The 19,165-nt window shown below is 46.5% G+C and overlaps 1 protein-coding gene and 1 long non-coding RNA gene across 2 annotated transcripts in view; one reads left to right on the plus strand and one right to left on the minus strand.

The window, feature by feature from the left end:
- The first annotated feature begins 720 nt into the window (after positions 1 to 720).
- Positions 721 to 19,165, plus strand: part of LOC140426893 (uncharacterized) — a 46,029-nt gene continuing 27,584 nt past the window's right edge. Inside the window, exons 1-2 of the long non-coding RNA XR_011948325.1 lie at positions 721 to 866; positions 2,517 to 2,644. This is a non-coding gene — a long non-coding RNA (uncharacterized lncRNA). The remainder of the gene's footprint in view (positions 867 to 2,516; positions 2,645 to 19,165) is intronic.
- arhgef37 (Rho guanine nucleotide exchange factor (GEF) 37) overlaps positions 17,891 to 19,165 on the minus strand; it is a 158,993-nt gene continuing 157,718 nt past the window's right edge. The window contains 1 exon segment of the mRNA XM_072512145.1: positions 17,891 to 18,294. Coding sequence (XP_072368246.1) covers positions 18,088 to 18,294 — 207 coding nt within the window. The 3' untranslated portion in view covers positions 17,891 to 18,087.

Here is a 19,165-nt window from a genome sequence, read left to right on the forward strand (position 1 = left end):
ACAAGATGTTGCCTCTCGTCAACTCTTGAATGGAGTGACTGATGAGTGAATTCACAATAATGCCTTGTATTGGAGGCCACATCTATGTTACCTATCTGTTGTAGAGACTAAGGCGCCTTGGAAGTTCAAAGCTTGTGGGCTACACTTCCAATGATTTTGATCGGGGCCAGGCTTCCAAAGGGTTAAAAAAAATGTTGTTTTTTTAAAACTTAGAGTACCCAATTAATTTTTCCCAATTAAGGGGCAATTTGCATGGCCAATCCACCTAACCTACACATCTTTGAGTTGTGGAGGTGAAACCCAAGCAGACACGGGGAGAATGTGTAAAAATTGGGCACCAATCAGTGGCACACTCAAGCAATGCTGACTAAATTGGCACAAATGACTTGCGAAGGAAGGGTCAGGTAATTGATAAGGTAACTAGCTTCCTTGTGGCTTTGTTGGGGCAGGTGAGGCACACCCTGATGCATGTGAAGACTAAAATTAGCATGTCAACTTCATCCTTAGTGGGCACCTTCATTCCCCCAGTGTAAAACCCTACCTAACATTGGGACAAGTCGACAAAGTTAGCGCTGTCCTGGATTTTTAACACAACGCGCTCGCGCAGCGCATCAAGACAAGCAGGTGAAAAAAAACTTACAGGGAGTTTAAAGGTGGCGCGCTTACAGCACGCATGTCCATGTGCCCGCACTTCCGATTGGTCACGCTACGCATGCGCGGCAAACAATCAACTTAAGTGCGAGAATGGACAGGATGTTACGGGCCGATCTATCTTTTCCTTCAGGTCCCATGCCCCGAGAGGGTGTTGGTGAACACAGACATCCTCCATGTTAATCGTGCTGTGAACATGTGGGTTATCTTCATTGGTACGTTAATCCAGTTTGTGAAGCAGCAGAGAAAAGAAGCAGGAGGTTTTTTTGCACTCCTGAATAATAAGTTTTAGCAGATAAGAACAGGACTAGATAGTGTTTTATGTAGTCAAACACCGATGAATTGGTAACTCACCTGTCCATCACACATGTTCAAGTCTGCGTCCCCTGGATTTGAGAAAGCAGAGATATTGCCGTGGGGGAATGGCCAGGGTGATAGAGAGTGATATTTCTAATGGGGATCAGTGCATTAAATATGCATGTGAGACTTGTGAGAGCAGATCACCATCTGCAGAAATGTTGCAGTGAATTGAAGGTACAAAGGCAGTTGGGACAATGAAAGTATACTTGTGATTAAATTGGGAAGGATTTTTCCCCAGGGGTGGGAGGGGAAAGAGGATATGGTTGGAGACCGATATCGGGAAGTGGCCAGAGAAGGTCTCCTCTATGACTGTCATTGAAATGAATATAAGCTTTGCATTTGAATAAAGATCATTTTTTAAAAATGGGCACACAAATATAGGTTCGGAGAAGGCACAACAAATAGTAAGAATAAAGAGACAGACAATAAGAATATGACCAGGAGATAATGGAAACAAACTAAGAGTGAAGAAATAGAGACTTGGATCATTGAGAGAATTTCAGAAGTAGAGAGAATATGTTGATTAGAAAGCACCAGAAGACTATAGATAGAAACTGGGAACACAGAAGGATAATGACAGCTTTGACTGGAATTTGTTTTTATAGCTACAGTAATAAATACTGAGGTAATAATAGCTTAGAGGTAGTAAATAATATTATTCTACAACATTAAAAATGCGACAACAGGCAAAAATTGGATTCAGCATCAATGGATGTGAATAAGACTTTGTTATACTGTGCTATATGTGTTATGCTTTTTCTATAGCCCATTGTTAGATATTAACTATAGATATACTATCAATATTTCCTGTATAATACATGTTTTTTAATTGGGCAAATTAAGTCAAAGAGCAAGTTATAAAAGCTAAATTATTTACCATGATTCCTTCATGATATTATGCAAATTTTTCCATGTATCACCTTATAATACATTCAAAGCCGACCAAAATGCTTATTGCCACCTGTGGTGAATTGCACTGTGGTCTGAGTGATCACTGTGTGGTAGTTAAAAAAAAGTCTCTATTGCCTAATCAAAATGAAAAGCTTTCAGATAGATTGTACCCCTGTTTAGAGGGCCCAACAGAAACATAGCAGCTTATTGTTAAAAAATAATGCAATATATTTTTCTCAGTTTATGAAATCACCTCTTTTTTTGGTGTATTGCAATAGCTAGTTAAAGTATTCTACTTTAACAATATGATTTGGTATCAGTGCAGAGTAAACTGATATGGTATTATAACAAAGTCGAACTGTACAAATACATACTTCTAGTGTGCGTATAACGAAACCCCTTGTCAAACTTTTGCAAATATGTATGTTGAAATTTGGTTAACCATGTTCTGGAACTGTTGACTATATTTCATAGAATGAAGTTGTATCTATTCTGCCTCCAGACTGGATATGGTTTATATGCCGGGTAGGATGCAATCCAGATTGATATACATGTCAACATGTTTTTGAAGATTCAGAACACACCACTCGGCTAATCCCTTGTCTTTAATGCAGCTTGCCGAACCTTGACGGAAGATATTCAGATAACAATTGAAAGAGAGAGATGACCTATGCACTGGCTATGAAGCAGTTCCAGAGCTGTTCACACAGGAAAAAAAAATGATTGCAGTAAGCTCTTCTAGGTCAGTGAGCACCGGATGAAAATAAAGAGTAATGTTGCAAGACTCTAAAGAATTCCATCTCCCCACCCAATCAAGGAGACAGTCCCTTAAAGGAAAACTGCCTTAAACAAAAAGCGAGTCACAAACGAGTTAAAATATAGAATCATAGAATCACAGAATTTACAGTGCAGAAGGAGGATATTTGGCCCATCGAGTCTGCACCGGCCCTGGGAAAGAGCACTCCGCTTAAGCCCAAACCTCCAACCCATCCCCATGACCCAGCAACCCCATCGAACCTTTTTTTGGACATTAAGGGTAATTTATCATGGCCAATCCACCTAAGCTGCACATCTTTGGACTGTGGGAGGAAATCGGAGCACCCGGAGGAAACCCATACACACATGGTGAGAACGTGCAGACTCCGCACAGACAGTGACCCAAGCCGGGAATCGAACCTGGGACCCTGGAGCTGTGAAACAACTGTGCTAACCACTGTGCTACCATGCTGCCCCATTAAACCAAAATGTGATTACTGGGGTCAATAAGGCACCCCCAGCCCCCATTGTGCCCAACGGGCATGGAAGGTCTCAAGGGTGCCAGTGAACACCGCATGCTCCCTTTTCAGGGTCACCCGGCCGTGTATAGCCGCGGAGTGGGGCAAACAGTTAGGTCGGACAACCCCCTTGATCCTGCTTGGACCCGTTCAAAAACAATGTCCACATTCAAATACATTACCTCAGCATTGTTGGAGCCATTATAAAAATAACTGGCAATTACTACCCCAAACACAATGAAATTGTCCTCTGAAGGCTTCCTCAGAATAAAATTGAATGTGCACTTTTTCCTTCAGCACTTTAGCAATTAGAAGTGAAGGAGAAAATGAAAGTACTTCCCTGAATGCTATTGTAAACAATGTGCTCCTAATTAATGAATTTCCTGGCTTTACTAACACCAACTCATGCTGTTTCTCTTTTATGGCAAATACACTTATACTTATTAGGAAAACTAATGATACTGGTTTGATGTCAATGCTACATTTTTAAAACTGTTCTAATCCAGTGTCAGTTTACAGTTATGCCATAAACCAGCTGCAGGGTGAAGCTTTTAACTCTAACCTCAGTAGAGCACTCCATGCTGAACCAATGACATTTTCCCACTTCCAATGATGAGATTCTTATGGTATTCCTGAGTAAGATTGCACAAACTGATGCGCAAAAGTAATTTGTGGGACTAGAAAAGGAAAATGTAAGGTTGAAAAATTGCATTCAGGAGGCTATCTATTTCAGCAGTAACCTGAAACCGCTGGGCTGGAACATTCAATCTGTCCTTTGGTGGATGGAACTAAAATGCTGCAAAATATCTTTTGAAGGTCAGCTGTGAAATTAAGATGACTCTACTTAAGAGAGAATGGTTTGTGCTCATCGAGCATAACAAAGGGGAAAACATGACAGCCCAGTATTCAAAATGCTGCAAGAGGAACAAGCATTCAGATTGCTGCACAGTGAGCATAACCCTCATTGTTATTCTAACCAGAGACATAAACCCTCAGCAGTGCTCGTACACACTGTACTGAAAAGACCTCTCACCAGTATATGTATTATTTCTTACAATATGCAAAGTGTGATGATGTATCCTACTCCAAACAAAAATCACTTCAATAGTATTACGTGAATCAACATGAGTGACAAGGAAACCATCTTGGCCAGGATTCTCCATTCCCGGGTCTACGTGGTGCTGTCAGTGGAGAATCAGGGCTGGGCCCCATTGGTACTTGGGGTACCCCCAACATGCCATTCAATCATAATTGTAAAATATTTCTGGGGGAAATCGGGTTTTCCGTGCAATTTCACAGCACACCCCCGGGATCCGCAGTGCAACTGTGAGGGGCGGGACCTATTCTCTCGGACAGGTCCTGTACCTCTGAGATCGGAGCGCCATTTTTAAAGGGGGGGTCTGATCTCCATTTGTTGCTGCAGCAACCCCCCAGCCCAGATCACAGACAGGGGCACCACTTCACTTGAATTGCTGGCAAGACCCCCCCCTTTGAACCTCTGTTTCAGCCAACCCACCCACCTCCCCATTCAGCACCCACTTCCCCTCATTCCCTCCCGTCAGGCCTCACCCCTTGGCAGTGCCAACCTGGCACCTTGCAGTCCGAGGGATGGTAAGGCGGCAAGCACCCTCCCCACAAAAGCCACCAGGGTGCCGAGGAAGGGCTTTCCACAGAGGTGGGGGTCAAGGGGGCTTGTGCCGGGGGCCTTCCTTGGGATGGGACTCCTTTGGCTGCTCTCCCCATCTGCAGCATTTAAACCCATTAAACAGTCACTCAGTTTGTAAAAGTCAAACTTTTCCCATAATTAAGTGAAAATTTTCTCAACTACACACCAAAATTCTTCAAACAGTAAGTCAGTATGTAAGAAATAAAGTTTCTCATAATTAAGTGAAAGTGATCCGATCTGTGCCCATAAACCCTGTAAAAACTCACAGTATGTCAAATTTAAAGGTCTGTGAGCTGACAGTAAAGGTTATTCCTTTAAAGTGGTGGAAACCTTTCAAATGGTTTTCACACAGTGAATTTCATAGCCTTTTGAAGTATTGAAGGCAGTGTGTATGGCTAGGAGGTTGAATGCTTTGAACTGGATTGGTTACATTGAAATTCACACTACATTGCCTTCTAAAGGCATCCTTATTGACCGATTGCTGGAATTTCAAAGCCATCAATCAGATTGTTTATTTTTATAGGTCTGCAGGGATGCATCAAGATAGAGTAGCAGCTGTTTCTCTAACCACAATTTTTCATGAGTCCGCCTCTTTGCCCTCGAGAGCTTCAACAAGGCCAAGGCGGTGCTGTACCGGCGGCAGATCAGGTTCGGGGTGCAAAAACCCGTCAAAATTATGGGTGATGTTCAGAGGCCAGGAGTATTATTTTGAGACCCCAGAAGGAGTTGAAGACTTCATTAAAAGTCCCTGGTGGTACTCCCTTAGGGCCTCGTTTATCCTCCCTGGCTCCGACACCGCATCCCCAGCCCCAGCATAAACTAGGGGAGAACTGATTGGACACTGTTGGGATTGGAAGGGGTTGCAGGGGTGAAAAGATAATGTGGGGTTGGATGTTCCCAACCCCCCTCCTGTTTTATGGGACTGCTTCTGTTTAACATTTGTTTATTTGCTTTTGGAAAAGGCTGCCTGGAGTTCAGGAGAAGTCCTTGTTTGGGTGGGGGAGGGTAAGGTCAGCAGGGAGCCTTCCTCCTTAAGCTGAGGAGTTGGGGGGGGTTTGGGGGAGGGGGAGGGGGAGGGGATGTCATTGGGAGATGCCTTTGGGAAAGGGTGGCCACGCTAGCAGGTGATGTTGGTGAACAGAAGTGAGGTAGTGGGGGAGAAGGCTGAGAGGGGTGGCTGGGGGAGGGGGGTGGCGGGGGGAAGGGGGGGAGGGGGCGGGGGGAAGGGGGGGAGGGGGGGGGAGGTTGTTGCAACGTGGCAGGGGGTGAGAGTAGGCCTGATCAGGGGCGGAGAAAGAGGCCATCTGGGATCGGCTAGGTATAGGGTGGAATTAAAGAGGCGGGAGCTAAGTGGGGAAGATGACGGACTGGTAGTAAGCCTCCGGTAAGGCTCGTAACGTGGAATGTCCGGGGACTGAATGGGCCGCTTAAAAGGTCGCGGGTGTTCACGCACCTCAGGAGCTTGAAAGCAGGGGTGGTCTTTCTGCAGGAGACACACATTCATGTGAAGGACCCGGTTAGGTTAAGGAAGGGTGGGTCGGGCAGGCTTTTCACTCGGGGTTTTATTTGAAATCGAGGGGCGTGGCAATTTTAATGAGCACAAAAATGGGATTTGTGAGTGCTAAGAAGGTGAGGGATCAAGGTGGGAGCCGAGGGTGAATAGGTCGAGCCACAGGTCGATGGGTAGGGTACGAATGGCAAGGGAGCTGGGGGCGTTTATGGAGAGGATGGGTATGGTGGATCCATGGCATTTTCAGAACCCAGGGGGAAGGGAGTATTCCTTCTTTTCACATGTCCGTAAGGTGTATTCGAGGGTTGATTACTTTGTAGTAAGTCGGGAGATTTTGGTTGGGGTGGAGAGGGCAGAGTATGCGGAGACAGTTATCTGGCTGGCTGGAGATTCGATTTAGAGTGGGATCAGAGCAGAGGCTGGGATGGAGGTTTGACTCGGGGTTGTTGGCGGATGGTTGTTTTTGTGATAAGGTGCGCGCGGTGATTAAGGAGTATGTGGAGTTGAATCAGAATGGCGGCCATTTTTTGGGAAGCACTGAAGGCAGTGGTCCGGGAGGGAAATTATTTTGTTCAAGGCTCATGCGGATAGGGAACAGAGGGAGGAACATGACTGTCCAGGGAGCAGGGAGTGAGATAGTGAAGGTGGGCAGGGAGTATTCGAGGGTGCCCATCATGGAGGGATTGGCGAGGAGGAAAAAGTTGCATGGGCAGTTTGATAGCTGTCAATGGGGAGGGCAGTAGGACAACTGCGTAGGGCAAGAGGGCTGCAATATGAGTATGGGGAGAAGACAAACCGCATGCTAGCGCACCAGCTGCGGAGGCAGGCTGCGTCCAGGAAAATATTGAAGATACGGACTGGGGCTGGGGATGTGGTGTCGGAGCCAGGGCGGATAAACGAGGCATTTAGGGAGTACTACCAGGGCCTTTATGAGGTGGGACCCGGGAAGGAAGGGGGGGGGGGGAAGAGGAGGGGGACATGGGGAGGTTTCTGGATGAGCTGGAATTTCCTCAGGTGGAGGAAGTAAAGAAGCAGGAGTCGGAGGAGATCCTGGGGCTGAGGGAGGTGCTGGATAGTATCAGGGGTATGAAGTCGGGGAAGGCCCCTGGGCCAGGTGGGTATCCGGCGGAATTTTATAAGTAATTTGCGATGGACCTGGCGCCACATCTGTTGGGGGCATTTAAGCACTGGTAAAGGGCAGTTGCCGGAGACGATGACGCAAGCAGTAATCACACTAATCCTGATGGAATATGGGTCGTATAGACCCATATCACTATTGAACACGAATGTGAAAGTATTGACTAAGTTGTTGGCAGGGAGGATGGAGGACTGTGTCCCAGGTGCGGTTGCAGAAGATCAAACAGGCTTTGTGAAGGGCAAGCAGCTCGCGAGTAATATAAGATGGCCGTTGAATAAGGTGATTCCTTCGGGGGTCTGCTACTGGAGGTGCTGCTGTCCATGGACGCGGAGAAGGCACTTGATCGGGTGGAGTGGCGGTACTTGTTCGAGGTTGCAGAAACGTTTGGGATTGGGCCAAGATTTGTGGCATGGGTGCGGTTGCTGTATGTGGCACCGAGGGCGAGGACGAATGATATGAGCTCAAGTAGCTTTGACTTACACAGGAGTATGAGGCAGGGGTGCCTGCTATCGCCATTGCTGTTTGCGCTGGCCATCGAGCCATTGCCGATGGCTCTTAGGAGGTCGGCGGAGTGGCGGGGGATTATGAGAGGACAGAGGGAGCATTAGGTGTCGCTCTATGCTGATGACCTCTTGCTGCATGTTTTGGTACCGTTGGAGAGTCTGGGAAGCATTATGGGCCTGCTGGGGAGGTTTGGAGGGTTCTCAGGATACAAACTGAATGTGGAAAAGTGAGGTTTTCCCGGTGAATGAGATGGGACAGCGGGCTAATTTAGAGGGGATGCCATTTATGGTAGCGAGGGATAGGTTTAGGTATTTGGGGATTCAGGTAGTGAGGAAATGGACATAAGTGGAACGTAACGAAGGTGGTGGAGGAGGCCAGGTAGGATCTTAAGAGGTGGGATACACTGCACTTAACGTTGGTGGGGAGGGTCCAAGTGGTGAAAATAAATATTCTGCCGAGATTCTTGTTTATCTTTCAGGCTCTCCCGATCTTTATACCAAAGGCCTTTTTTCGGAAAGTGGACACGATCACTTCTGACTTTGTATGGATGGGGAAGGTGCTGAGAATGGGGAGGACCCTGCTACAGAGGCAGATGCAGCAGGGGGGGGGGGGGGGGGTGTTGACGTTGCCGAACTTGCTTAATTATTATTGGGCGACGAATTTTGACAAGGTGCGGCGGTGGTGGGAAAGAGAATGGGTAGAGTGGATTAGGATGGAGGAGGAATCTTGTAATGGGGTCTAGTTTGAGGGCAATGGTGATGGCAGCGTTGCCAATGGCTCTGAGTAGGTATTCAAGGAGCCCAGTGGTGCAGTCCACAGTGAAGATATGGAATCAGTTGAGGAGGCATTTTAAGGTGGACGGGATGTTGGTGCTAACGCCGCTGTGTGAGAAGCCGGTGGGGGGGTGGGGGGGGGGGGGCGATGATCGTGTATACAGGTGGAGGGAAGTGGGGCTGGTCAAGGTGAGGGATCAGTATTTGGAGGAAGGGTTCACCAGTCTGTAGGAGCTACTGACGAGGGTAGAGCTTCCGAGGGGGAGTGAGTTCAGATATCTGCAGGTTAGGAACTTTGCATGAAAGGTCTGGAGGGGGTTCCCTAGGTTGCCGGGATACACCCTGCTGGAGCAGCTGCTGCTTCCTGATGTGGAAGGGGAGGGAGGAAATGGGGATATATACAAGTGGCTGGGGAAGCAGGGAGGCGAGGTGCTGAAGATCAAGGAGAAATGGGAAGTGGAGTTGGGAGAGGAGATCAATTGGGGAGTGTGGAGTGAGGCACTTTGTAGGGTAAATGGGACCTCCTCTTGTGCAAGGATGAACCTGATACAGTTTAAGGTGGTGCACAGGGTGCATGTGACTCGGGCGAGAATGCGTGGGTTCTTTCAGGGGGTAGCAGAATCGCACGCACATGTTTAGGGGTTGCAAAAAATTGGAGAGATTCTGGGCGGGTCTGTTCGCGGTCTTAGCCAGGATAGTGGAGGAGGAGGGGGACCCGGACTTGTTGGTGGCGATATTTGGGATTTCAGAGAAGCTGGAGAGGAGGAAGGCTGTTGTTGTGGCCTTCTTCTCTCTGATTGCACGGCGGCAAATTTTACTGGAGTGATGGTCCGCATTGCCACCGTGGGTTGCACCGTGGGAGATCGGGAAGGGTGAAAAAGGGAAAAAATCTGCACAGACTGTATACTTCGATTGCTGGGGTGTATGTTTCCTGGGGTGTTTATTTGCTGTAACCTGGTTTTGTACATGTTTGTAATAAAATATATCAGAAAAATAAATAAATAAAAATAAACCACTCCCTCCAAACCAGCTCCCAGGCAGCATATGGCCATTGCACAATGTAGACCTGCTCTACACTTTGGAGATACCGACATGGCCAGGCTGTCGGACTCCATTGATGTGAGACGGGACACCCTGTTCCCTCAAGGGGGTCTGAGGTCCAGCAACATGGCCGCCAATGCCGCCTGGGAGGCAGAGGCCATCAGATCGGGCAGTGTGACCAGGTGAACCGCCATCCAGTTCAAGAAGAAGACCAACGACCTACACCGGGGTACAAGGGTCAGTTACCACTGGCTGCCTGCCACCCCCATGACACCGCCACCCCTCCCCAAACAAGTTACCAGCTGACACCTCTCACCCCCCCCTCTCCCCCCAGAAAATTACTATGCCTGTGCCCCAGCACACCCTGGCATCCTCCGGCACAGGAGTGGTGCCCAAACATGCCACCTGCCATAGACCCGCCCCCATGGAGCAAGTGTGCAGCTCACAATGCCCCCTCTGAAGTTAGCCCATAATAGATGGGAAAGCACCCAGATGGGCGGCGGGGCTCCGGGCATCCGAGTCCTCAGTCCCTATGGGGAACGGGCCCCTGAGATCACGGAGTTGACCGAGCAGATAGCAGTCACCGTCAGCGAGGTTGGTCTGTGCCTCAGAGGTAAGGATCTACTGCCCGTTCACCCAGATGGCCTGTGTCCAGGCATGAGAAATGGCGGCGGCTGGCAGCCTTCTTCCTACCCCAGGGTACAGGGTCACCCACCTCTACTCCAGGACGTAGCTGTAGCTTTTGAAATACCGCATAAGTCCCTGCTGGAATTAACCCATTGCATAAAGGTCAGGGCTGCGGTGACCTTCCCATCCACCGGGAGCGAGTGTCCTCTCCTCCACAGGTGTCAAGTCTGCACCGTCCCCTTATTGAGACGGAGCCTCCTGCGTGCGGCACATGCTGTCCGTCATCTCATTCAATGACCAACCACGCCTGTACACTTGGACCGTCACTGGCGTCCTCGTCTGAGCCTGATGGGTGGCCAGGTCTTCAGGGTGTACGGCAACCCCTTGCACATAGGATGCTACCTCGAGTCTTCGTTGACGCTGCTGCCTCCTTCTCCGGCATCTGGCCACCTGGGCTGCCGCGAGCACAGCGCGGGCTGCCACTGCGGGGTGGACACCATCCATCGTGCTAGCTGTGACAACTGGAGAAGGAGACCAACAATCAGTTAGGGCTTGCACTCTGGGACCCGCTAATCCCCCAAGCTTCCCTGACCCTTACATTTCCCGCCTTATCTGAATGCCGTCCACCGAGCGAGTTGTGTTGGAGGACCCGCCCTGCACACTCACCTCCGGCCCCCTCAGAATCCCTTAGACCCCAGCTGGGAGCATTTGGGGGACTGTGCTCAGGTACCTGCCCCTGTCCCACACACACACCCTCTGGTTGTGGGGCGATCCCCAGTGCTGAAACCTCGCTCTTGGGTGTTTAATTGTTGGCTGCTGCCTCAGTGGTGTTGATGCTCCCAGGATTCAGGCAAAGTGTCCAGGCCTCATAGTTTGATTGGAATGCTCTGCAAAAATACTCATCTGGGACAACCACGTGTAACCACAAGAATGCACTTGAGAATATTTTGTTTATTAAATGGTCAACAGTAACAAAGATTTCAAAATCAACTACGTAACATTCCACATATCACACTAACCATTAAACAAGGAAACATCACTGTTCCATATTGGTACCAAACACAATGATATATCAGCTTATTTTCACAATAAAGAAACAACCACCTGGTGTCATCCCTCACAGGTTACTCAACAGAAATGGAGGATAAGCCTGAGAATGTGTTCTCATGTCCAGAACTTTGTCGTAGAAATGATCTGTCGATCAATTCTCAGGAGCCTCAGCTATGCAGGTTCTCCCACACGGCCCAATCTCACCGGAACCAAATCCTGGCATCCACATATTCCACTAGTGCTCAAGGTGCAGTTGAACATCCTTGACTTCCAGCGTGTTTAACCTGTGGTGATGTGCCAGTTACATACAGCACTCACCATACCAGCAACAAAAGCATCAGAAAACTGCAAAAGCATTTATTCAACGGCATTACCAGGTGGTCCATTTGGATCAATGCCACGCACCAGGTCCCGCAGTGACTTCTGGCTTCAAACTGGAGTGCCTTCTGGACTCACACATCCCCCTGAGCCCGGTGTTCCAGGATCCAGGTACCTTAGAAAAAAATGTCCTTCTGTCCTGCTACAGAAAAGGAAGGAGGCAGCAACATCAGCCTTCAGGAATTGCAGATACCAACAGAAACAAGGACCAAACACAACCCGCAGCTGTGAAGTGCTCTCAAAACTAATAAGGCCAATTCCTCATTAGTAATATGGGTAATAGTAATAAATTGCTCACAGTCAGAGGGAGTTAAAGTGACTGTCAGCATATAACCACGAACAAGGCTGCATCCTCGAAGTGTTTGGTGGGACAAATAGGCAGTAGCAGTGTGTACCCTGTTATGGGTGCACACAATATTGGAAGATGGCCTTCAGGACCTGAGCTCCTCACCACCCCCCCCCCCCTTGGGGTGGTCTTATAACAAAGTCTCATTAACGGGCTGTCAGTCTGACTCTCAACTCTCCACTAGAACAGATACAGTGAAGGGTCAGCAATCCACTCCCATCAGACACAAGTAGCTGCAGGATGTCATCTTGTATTCAGAGCACAGAATTATCAGGTGGTATTAATCCAGGTGACAGGGGTCTCTCCTGCTAGCTGCAGAGCCCTGCATCGCCTCCATTGGGAAAGGCCTGTCAGTATTAAGTGCCTCTCAGGCAGGTGGCAGTATTCCCCAGGATCCAGGACCCCAAGAGTGGAAATTCCACCAGCGCAGAGCTGCCAGCCAATAAGAGGCTGACAGCTGTACATTACAGATGGTGTCAGTGGGAGTGGTGGCAGCAGCGAACAATGCACCCACAGAAAGTCCAAGAATTACTATGCGACCCTGATCACAAGGAGAGAAGGTAGGATAGGGGTTTCAGGAAGGATTACTCTCTCACTTGATTAAATTCCATCCTTCATCTCTGCTTTCTGGGGCAATATCTTGTGAGGTATGAATAGATAACTCGCTAATATAGAGGATATCACTGAACCAAGGCTGTGTTAGTGAATAAGACAGTGCAAATACATTTCTAGCAATGAGTTTAGTTCTTCAGATTTTTCAACCTTACAATAAAATGTGTTGTATAACATCATTACGATCATCCCCAAAGAAAGCAGGAAATCTGATGGCATTGTTACACTCCAGGTACCAGATTAAAACTGGTACTCTGCTCAGTGCAATTTACAGCCAGCAGACCTGAATTATACGACCAGCTCAATACATCTATCCAGGCAAAATAGGGTTCTGTTTGTTTTCTTGCCAGAATTTGGTCTGGCCAATTTTACTCCCACGCTACACTTGACACTTGTCATCAGTAGAAATAAAAAAGGTACATCAATATAAAATGTCTTAATCTAGCTAACATGCAAGAGTCAAAATATATTCCTCAAGTCTGAAGTGTGCTGATGCATTTCAGTATATTTTTTGTGGCAATGAAAATTGATCTTCTAAGGGCTTTCATTGCATATCCTTCTCAATGTTTATCTTTTTTTATTCGTTCATGGGACCTATTCGTTCAATGCAGGCTGTGCCAGCATTTATTGCCCATCCCTAATTGCCCTTGAGGGGCAGTTAAGAGTCAACCACGTCTGTTTTATTCTATGTCTGCTTCACAGAAATAAACCTTTATGAGCTAAGAAGAACTTTGGACTGGGTGCAGAAAATGAAAGCATACCTGTGAAGTTTTTCTTCGGTTGTCTTTATACAGAAGAGAATGTTCCCCATTACTTTGAAATATGCCTTCCAAAAATAGTGTTTAACCATTAGTGCTTTTAGTCGTTTGTTGCAGTAAAAGTTTTAAAACCTTCAGCTATCCACTGGAAATTTGAATTTTAGAAAAGTTTGTCTGTCTCTACAGGTATAACAGCGTGAGTGGTTATGCCATCGTGTTCAATGACACTTGCAGTATTCTACAATATGTTAATACTAACATGAACAGTGGCCCTTGCAGTCATTTTTATAACTTAGGAATTATTCATAAAAATAGCCCTCATAAATCCATGAAGCATCCTGTGTTTCCTATTTTTTTATTTTATATTTTTGGAATGGCAAATCGATTATACACAATTTGACATTTTAATACAATATTTATTATGCAATACAATAGCAGCAAAAATAATCCAACTAAAAATGTGTCGTAAGAGTTTTAAGATATTCTCAATTTTCAAATTGATATATAGTGGAATGATTTAATGCCTTTGATTAGAATCTTGATTTGCACTGTGACACCACACAGACCTGTCAGCCTAAAACATTCGGAATTCTTTGTGGATAATTTTACACTTTGCTTGATACGCTTTTGATATTTCAGTTACGAGGAATATCAAATTGAGAAGTACAACTTATAATCAAAGATGTTGACTATTATGTCGTATTTGAAAAATGATGTGAAATTATTTGCAGGATAGTTACTGATGTAACTGATGCATTTTTCATCTGCAGTGTTCCTTCAAATTCTTATTATACTGAAACAAACTGCTGCTAACGTGATCGTGATCGTATAGGAATCTGGCCAGCTCGTAAAGTAGGATAATTGTAACTGGAAATATTGTAGCAATATTAAAGAGCTTCTTCAACCAGTATTGCAATTGCAATTCACATTATAATTAATCTTTAGCGAACAGTTACATCAATTTATTGCAAAACATGATTACTGGTTCACTAATAATCACAAAATATTACTGTTGTGCACTTCAAACAACCAGGATGCTGTGCATATGAATATAATTTGTAAAATATATTATTTTGAACAAGTCACTACACATTTAATAAAATATATATTATTTTGAACGAGTCACTCCACATTTAATAAAAGAAAACATTATTTTAAGCTAGAAAATAAAAATGACGTTGTTTACTTCCAAATAATATCCAGTGAAGATCACAGTAATTATAGTAATAAACTTGACAGCCACATTTATGATAAATGTATTTATAGAAACCAATGAAAAACAAAAGAAGTAAAGCTAAAATGATTAAGAAGAAATGCTTAGTGAAAGTAGGTTAGGAGCTAATAAAATAAGTTGAGAAAGAAGTCTGTAGGAACATTGACCAATAGGTTTAAAGGTAGTGTTAGCACAAAGGTCAGGTTAATGATTTTAGCATGACATGCCATTCGCACAGAATCTATGCAAAATGAATTGGATTGTTTGCATTCCAAGTTAACACTCCCAATTTTACGTTGGCCGCTGCATTTTTCGGCATGGACACGAAAACGTTTGGAAGTGTTTCACAGCAGCTGTGATGTGACACAAGGGTGGAGGAATAGGCCTGCCTCGAGGACCATGGTTCAATTCACCAGAAGAGTCTGCTGGGGAAGGTGGCAGCATCTGTATGTTTTTTAAAGTCATTTCTAAATCATTTTTGAGACTTCAATAAAAAATAAACACTGATTCTGAGAGCAGGGGGCCTTTACATTTCTAGCAGTGACCAACCTGATGTTCACAGTGTCCCAGTTGAAACGGAACAGAAAATAAATACATATTTATCATCACATGAACTGTCCTTTCGCCGAGAAACAAACAGTGGGAAGGCCAGAGAATCTCAGCCAATATTCTCAAAGAGGTGCTGATGCCCTCTGTAACTGCTGACCATTTAATTCCAGAGAAATACATCAACACTTTTTTCATTTCTACAGCGCCGGTGATGGTACGTCTGTCCCAGCCAGCTATGGACAAAGGCAGATATTTGGGACTTGATGGTCCAACAATTCTCTGCTCCCAAACAATGGGTTTCAATCATGGGGCCCTGTAAGTTACCCAAAACCATGCTGTCACATGATTGAACTTGAGCTGTCTGATGCCCTTTAATTAATAAGCTATTTGAAATTATCCTGTTACTGTTTGACCTCTGAAGAGGACAGGACTCCAGGCAGCAGCCTGCGCTAGTGACAATTTTACCATTGAACAGCTTGCAGCAGAAAGAGCTCTGTCCAGGTGCAATGTTCAGTGAAAGGTATTGTTATGCGTACAATCCAGAGAGATCATTCCATATATGAAATAAACATAGGGCATACATAAATACACAATGTCAATACATAAACACAGGCATCGGGTGAAGCATACAAGAGTGCAGTACTACCTCAGTGGAGAAGGTCTTTGAAGAGATCAGAAGAGGTCAGATTTCACTTCTGTATTACCCTGCATCAGTGAACCAATGTACCCTTGGAAGCAACCCTCTGTTAGACTTTTGATTATGGGTTTTGGACCCACGTAAAACCATAACTTGCATTTTTTATTGTGGTCTGACCATATACCCCTTTCTTTCCATTATCCTCTTTCATTGTATGAGTGTGAAAGGGGTGAACGTTGTAAAATCCCTTTCCCACATTTTGGATACGTGTGAAATAAACCAACTCTTATATTTTAGCTTATCTCAAAGTTGCTGGGCATGTTACTCCAACTGGGCATGGGTTGGAACACTCCAAATTACAGGGTTGGGGAAAATACACCATCACTTATAAAGGGGGAAATCAAAAACATCTTTCTGTTTACGAATGGGTAGTGAGAGGAAAAATCAGGGCTGTTTAAATTAAACCCCCTCCTGTCTATAACAGCCGCATTGGCACTGCCACATGATTGTCCATTTTACAGTGCCACTTGGACACATTGGGCTGGATTCTCCAATTCTGAGGATATGTCCCCATGCCGGCGTGGGAACGGTGGCATTTTACGCCAGAAGGAATGGCGCAAAACGGCCGCCGATCCTCCGTTTGGCTAGGGGCTAGCATGCCAGCAGCATAGAGCACCCGGCTTTAGCTGCCGATATGGCCTGGAGAATTGCCGGGTCCGAGGCCGCGCATGCGCACAGTGGCGGCCTGCAGCGGCCGCACCGTGCTACATGGCAGAAGCCGCCCGCGGACCCGGCCCGTGAAATAGTGCCCCCCCTTTGGCCGGCTTGCGTGCCCCGGACCACCCTCCCCCCCCACAATGCCCGCAGCCCCTGATAAAGTCCCCCTCTCTCCACGGATCGGCCTTCCCCGAATGTGGCGGCGCTGGACTGAGTCCGCAGCTGCCATGCCGAGTTCCCGACTGATGAGACCACACGCGACCCACACCATCGGGAACTCGGCCGGTCGGAGGCGGAGCATTGGGGGCGGGCTTCAGGCAATGTCCTGAGGCTGTCGATACATCGCTTTGGAGGGGGCGGAGCATCGCAAAAGCAGTGCCACCTCGATTTGGTTGGGAACTGTGATTCTCCGGCCGATCGCCGAACGAGATTACGGCGTCGTCGACCGGAGAATCCAGTCCAGAGTTTCTCTTTGTTCTTCAACTTGCCTTCTTCCCACTAGACAGATATTAATTGGCCATCTGATTGGCTGAGTTAATATGACAGATATGAGTAATCACTCAGTTTCCAATCTGACCCCTCACTCTGCTGGGAAAGGTAAAAACCAGCTTGAGGTGAAGTTAGTACTTCTGTTTTGAAAGCAAATGTATGGATAGCTTTATGGATCATGCAGAATGACTTATTTGAAGCTAAGCACTAAGCACATGGCCAAAACACACATGGGCAGCACAGTAGCAAAGTGGTTAGCACTGTGGCTTCACAGCGCCATGGTCCCAGGTTCGATTCCTCGCTGGGTCACTGTCTACGTGGAGTCTGCACGTTCTCCCTGTATCTGCGTGGGTTTCCTCTGGGTGCTCCGGTTTCCTCCCACTAGTACCAAAAGACGTGCTGTCAGGTAATTTGGACATTCTACATTCTCCCTCTGTGTACCCGAACAGGCACCGAAATGTGGCGACGAGTGGCTTTTCACAGTAACTTCATTGCAATGTGAGCCTACTTTTGACAATAAAGATTATCAAAAAACTGTCCTTGCTCTTTACTAATCCCAAATTCTCTCTCTGCAATACTAACTCTTTACAAGCTACAAAAGTGCATCAGTGTTTTACATCTGAGGGAGCAACCACTGGCACTCACATAATAGGGCACATCTTAAAATCTGAATACTGACAGAAAATTCATAAAAAACACACTACCATTCTGATAATGTTGATTTTCATTATACTCTCCAAAACAAACAAAAAAATAACAAGACTCATTCTTTAAGGGTAGCATGCATATGGTGCTAGTAAGCAATATTAGTCTTACAATTCTTCATATCTTCTTGCCACTGCAAACACAATGTGCAAGAACATTTAGTGCAACTTCTCAATAGTGCAGTGTTACTGGTAAATATTATGGTCCAAAGGATTTCCTCTCTCCAGTGCAAGGCACTTTCACCAAATAATTTGAAGGAACATATCCCCTTTGTCCATTCACTTCGACAAGGCACCACTCATGGCTTCCTTTCTTATCATGAAGTTCCAGTATAGTTACAGGCTGTCCAGGTTGTAAACTGGCTTCATGAGGTCCTCTCGCTGCAAACTGGTATGCTGCAACAACCTGAACACATCAAACAAAAAATGACACATAAACTGCATGATTCTTTAGATACTTGTTTCACATTACAGTAATCACAGAATTGGAGTTTAGAGCTGTTTAACATTCATTGTCAGTTAAGTATACTGGCAAATTGCATTAATTCTCATTTCATTCAGTGATAAATAAAATAAATTCCATTCGGGAAAAGTTTCTACTCCATGCAAAATCATTTCTAAAGGACCTGATAGGCACAAGCAGCGAGAAGGGGGGGCTATGTGGGAAAATAAACGGACAGCTACTGGACAGAGCTTGAACTCCACTGGACGAGACCACACGAAAATGGGAGAACGAACTGGGGATAAGAGGTAGGGTGGGGACTCTGGAGCGAAGCACTGAGCAGGGCGAACTCCACCTCCTCCTACGCAAGGCTAAGCCTAATGCAGCTCAAAGTGGTGCACAGAGCGCACCTGCCCAGAACCTGAATGAGCAGGGTCTTCCCGGAGGTGGAGGACAAATGTGAGTGGTGCCAGAGGGGCCTGGCCAACCACACCCACATGTTTTGGGCTTGTCCCAAACTTGCTGAGTTCTGGACAGCCTTCTCCGAGGCAATGTCCAAGGTTGTGGGGGTGAGGGTGAAGCCATGCCTGATAGTGGCAATCTTTGGGGTATCCGAGCAGCCAGAGCTACACATGGGGAAGGGGGTTAACGCCCTTGCTTTCGCTTCCCTAATCGGCCGCCAGAGAATCCTGCTCGGCTGGCGGTCGGCAGCACCGCCCAAAGCTGCAGACTGGCTCGCTGACCTCTCGGAATTTCTCCACCTGGGGAAGTACACCATACAAGGGTCGGAGGAAGGCTTCCTGGATACTTGGGGGCAGTTTGTCGGCCTGTTCCA

The sequence above is a fragment of the Scyliorhinus torazame genome, chromosome 7, assembly GCF_047496885.1.
Source record: "Scyliorhinus torazame isolate Kashiwa2021f chromosome 7, sScyTor2.1, whole genome shotgun sequence".
NCBI classification, from domain to species: Eukaryota; Metazoa; Chordata; class Chondrichthyes; order Carcharhiniformes; family Scyliorhinidae; genus Scyliorhinus; species Scyliorhinus torazame.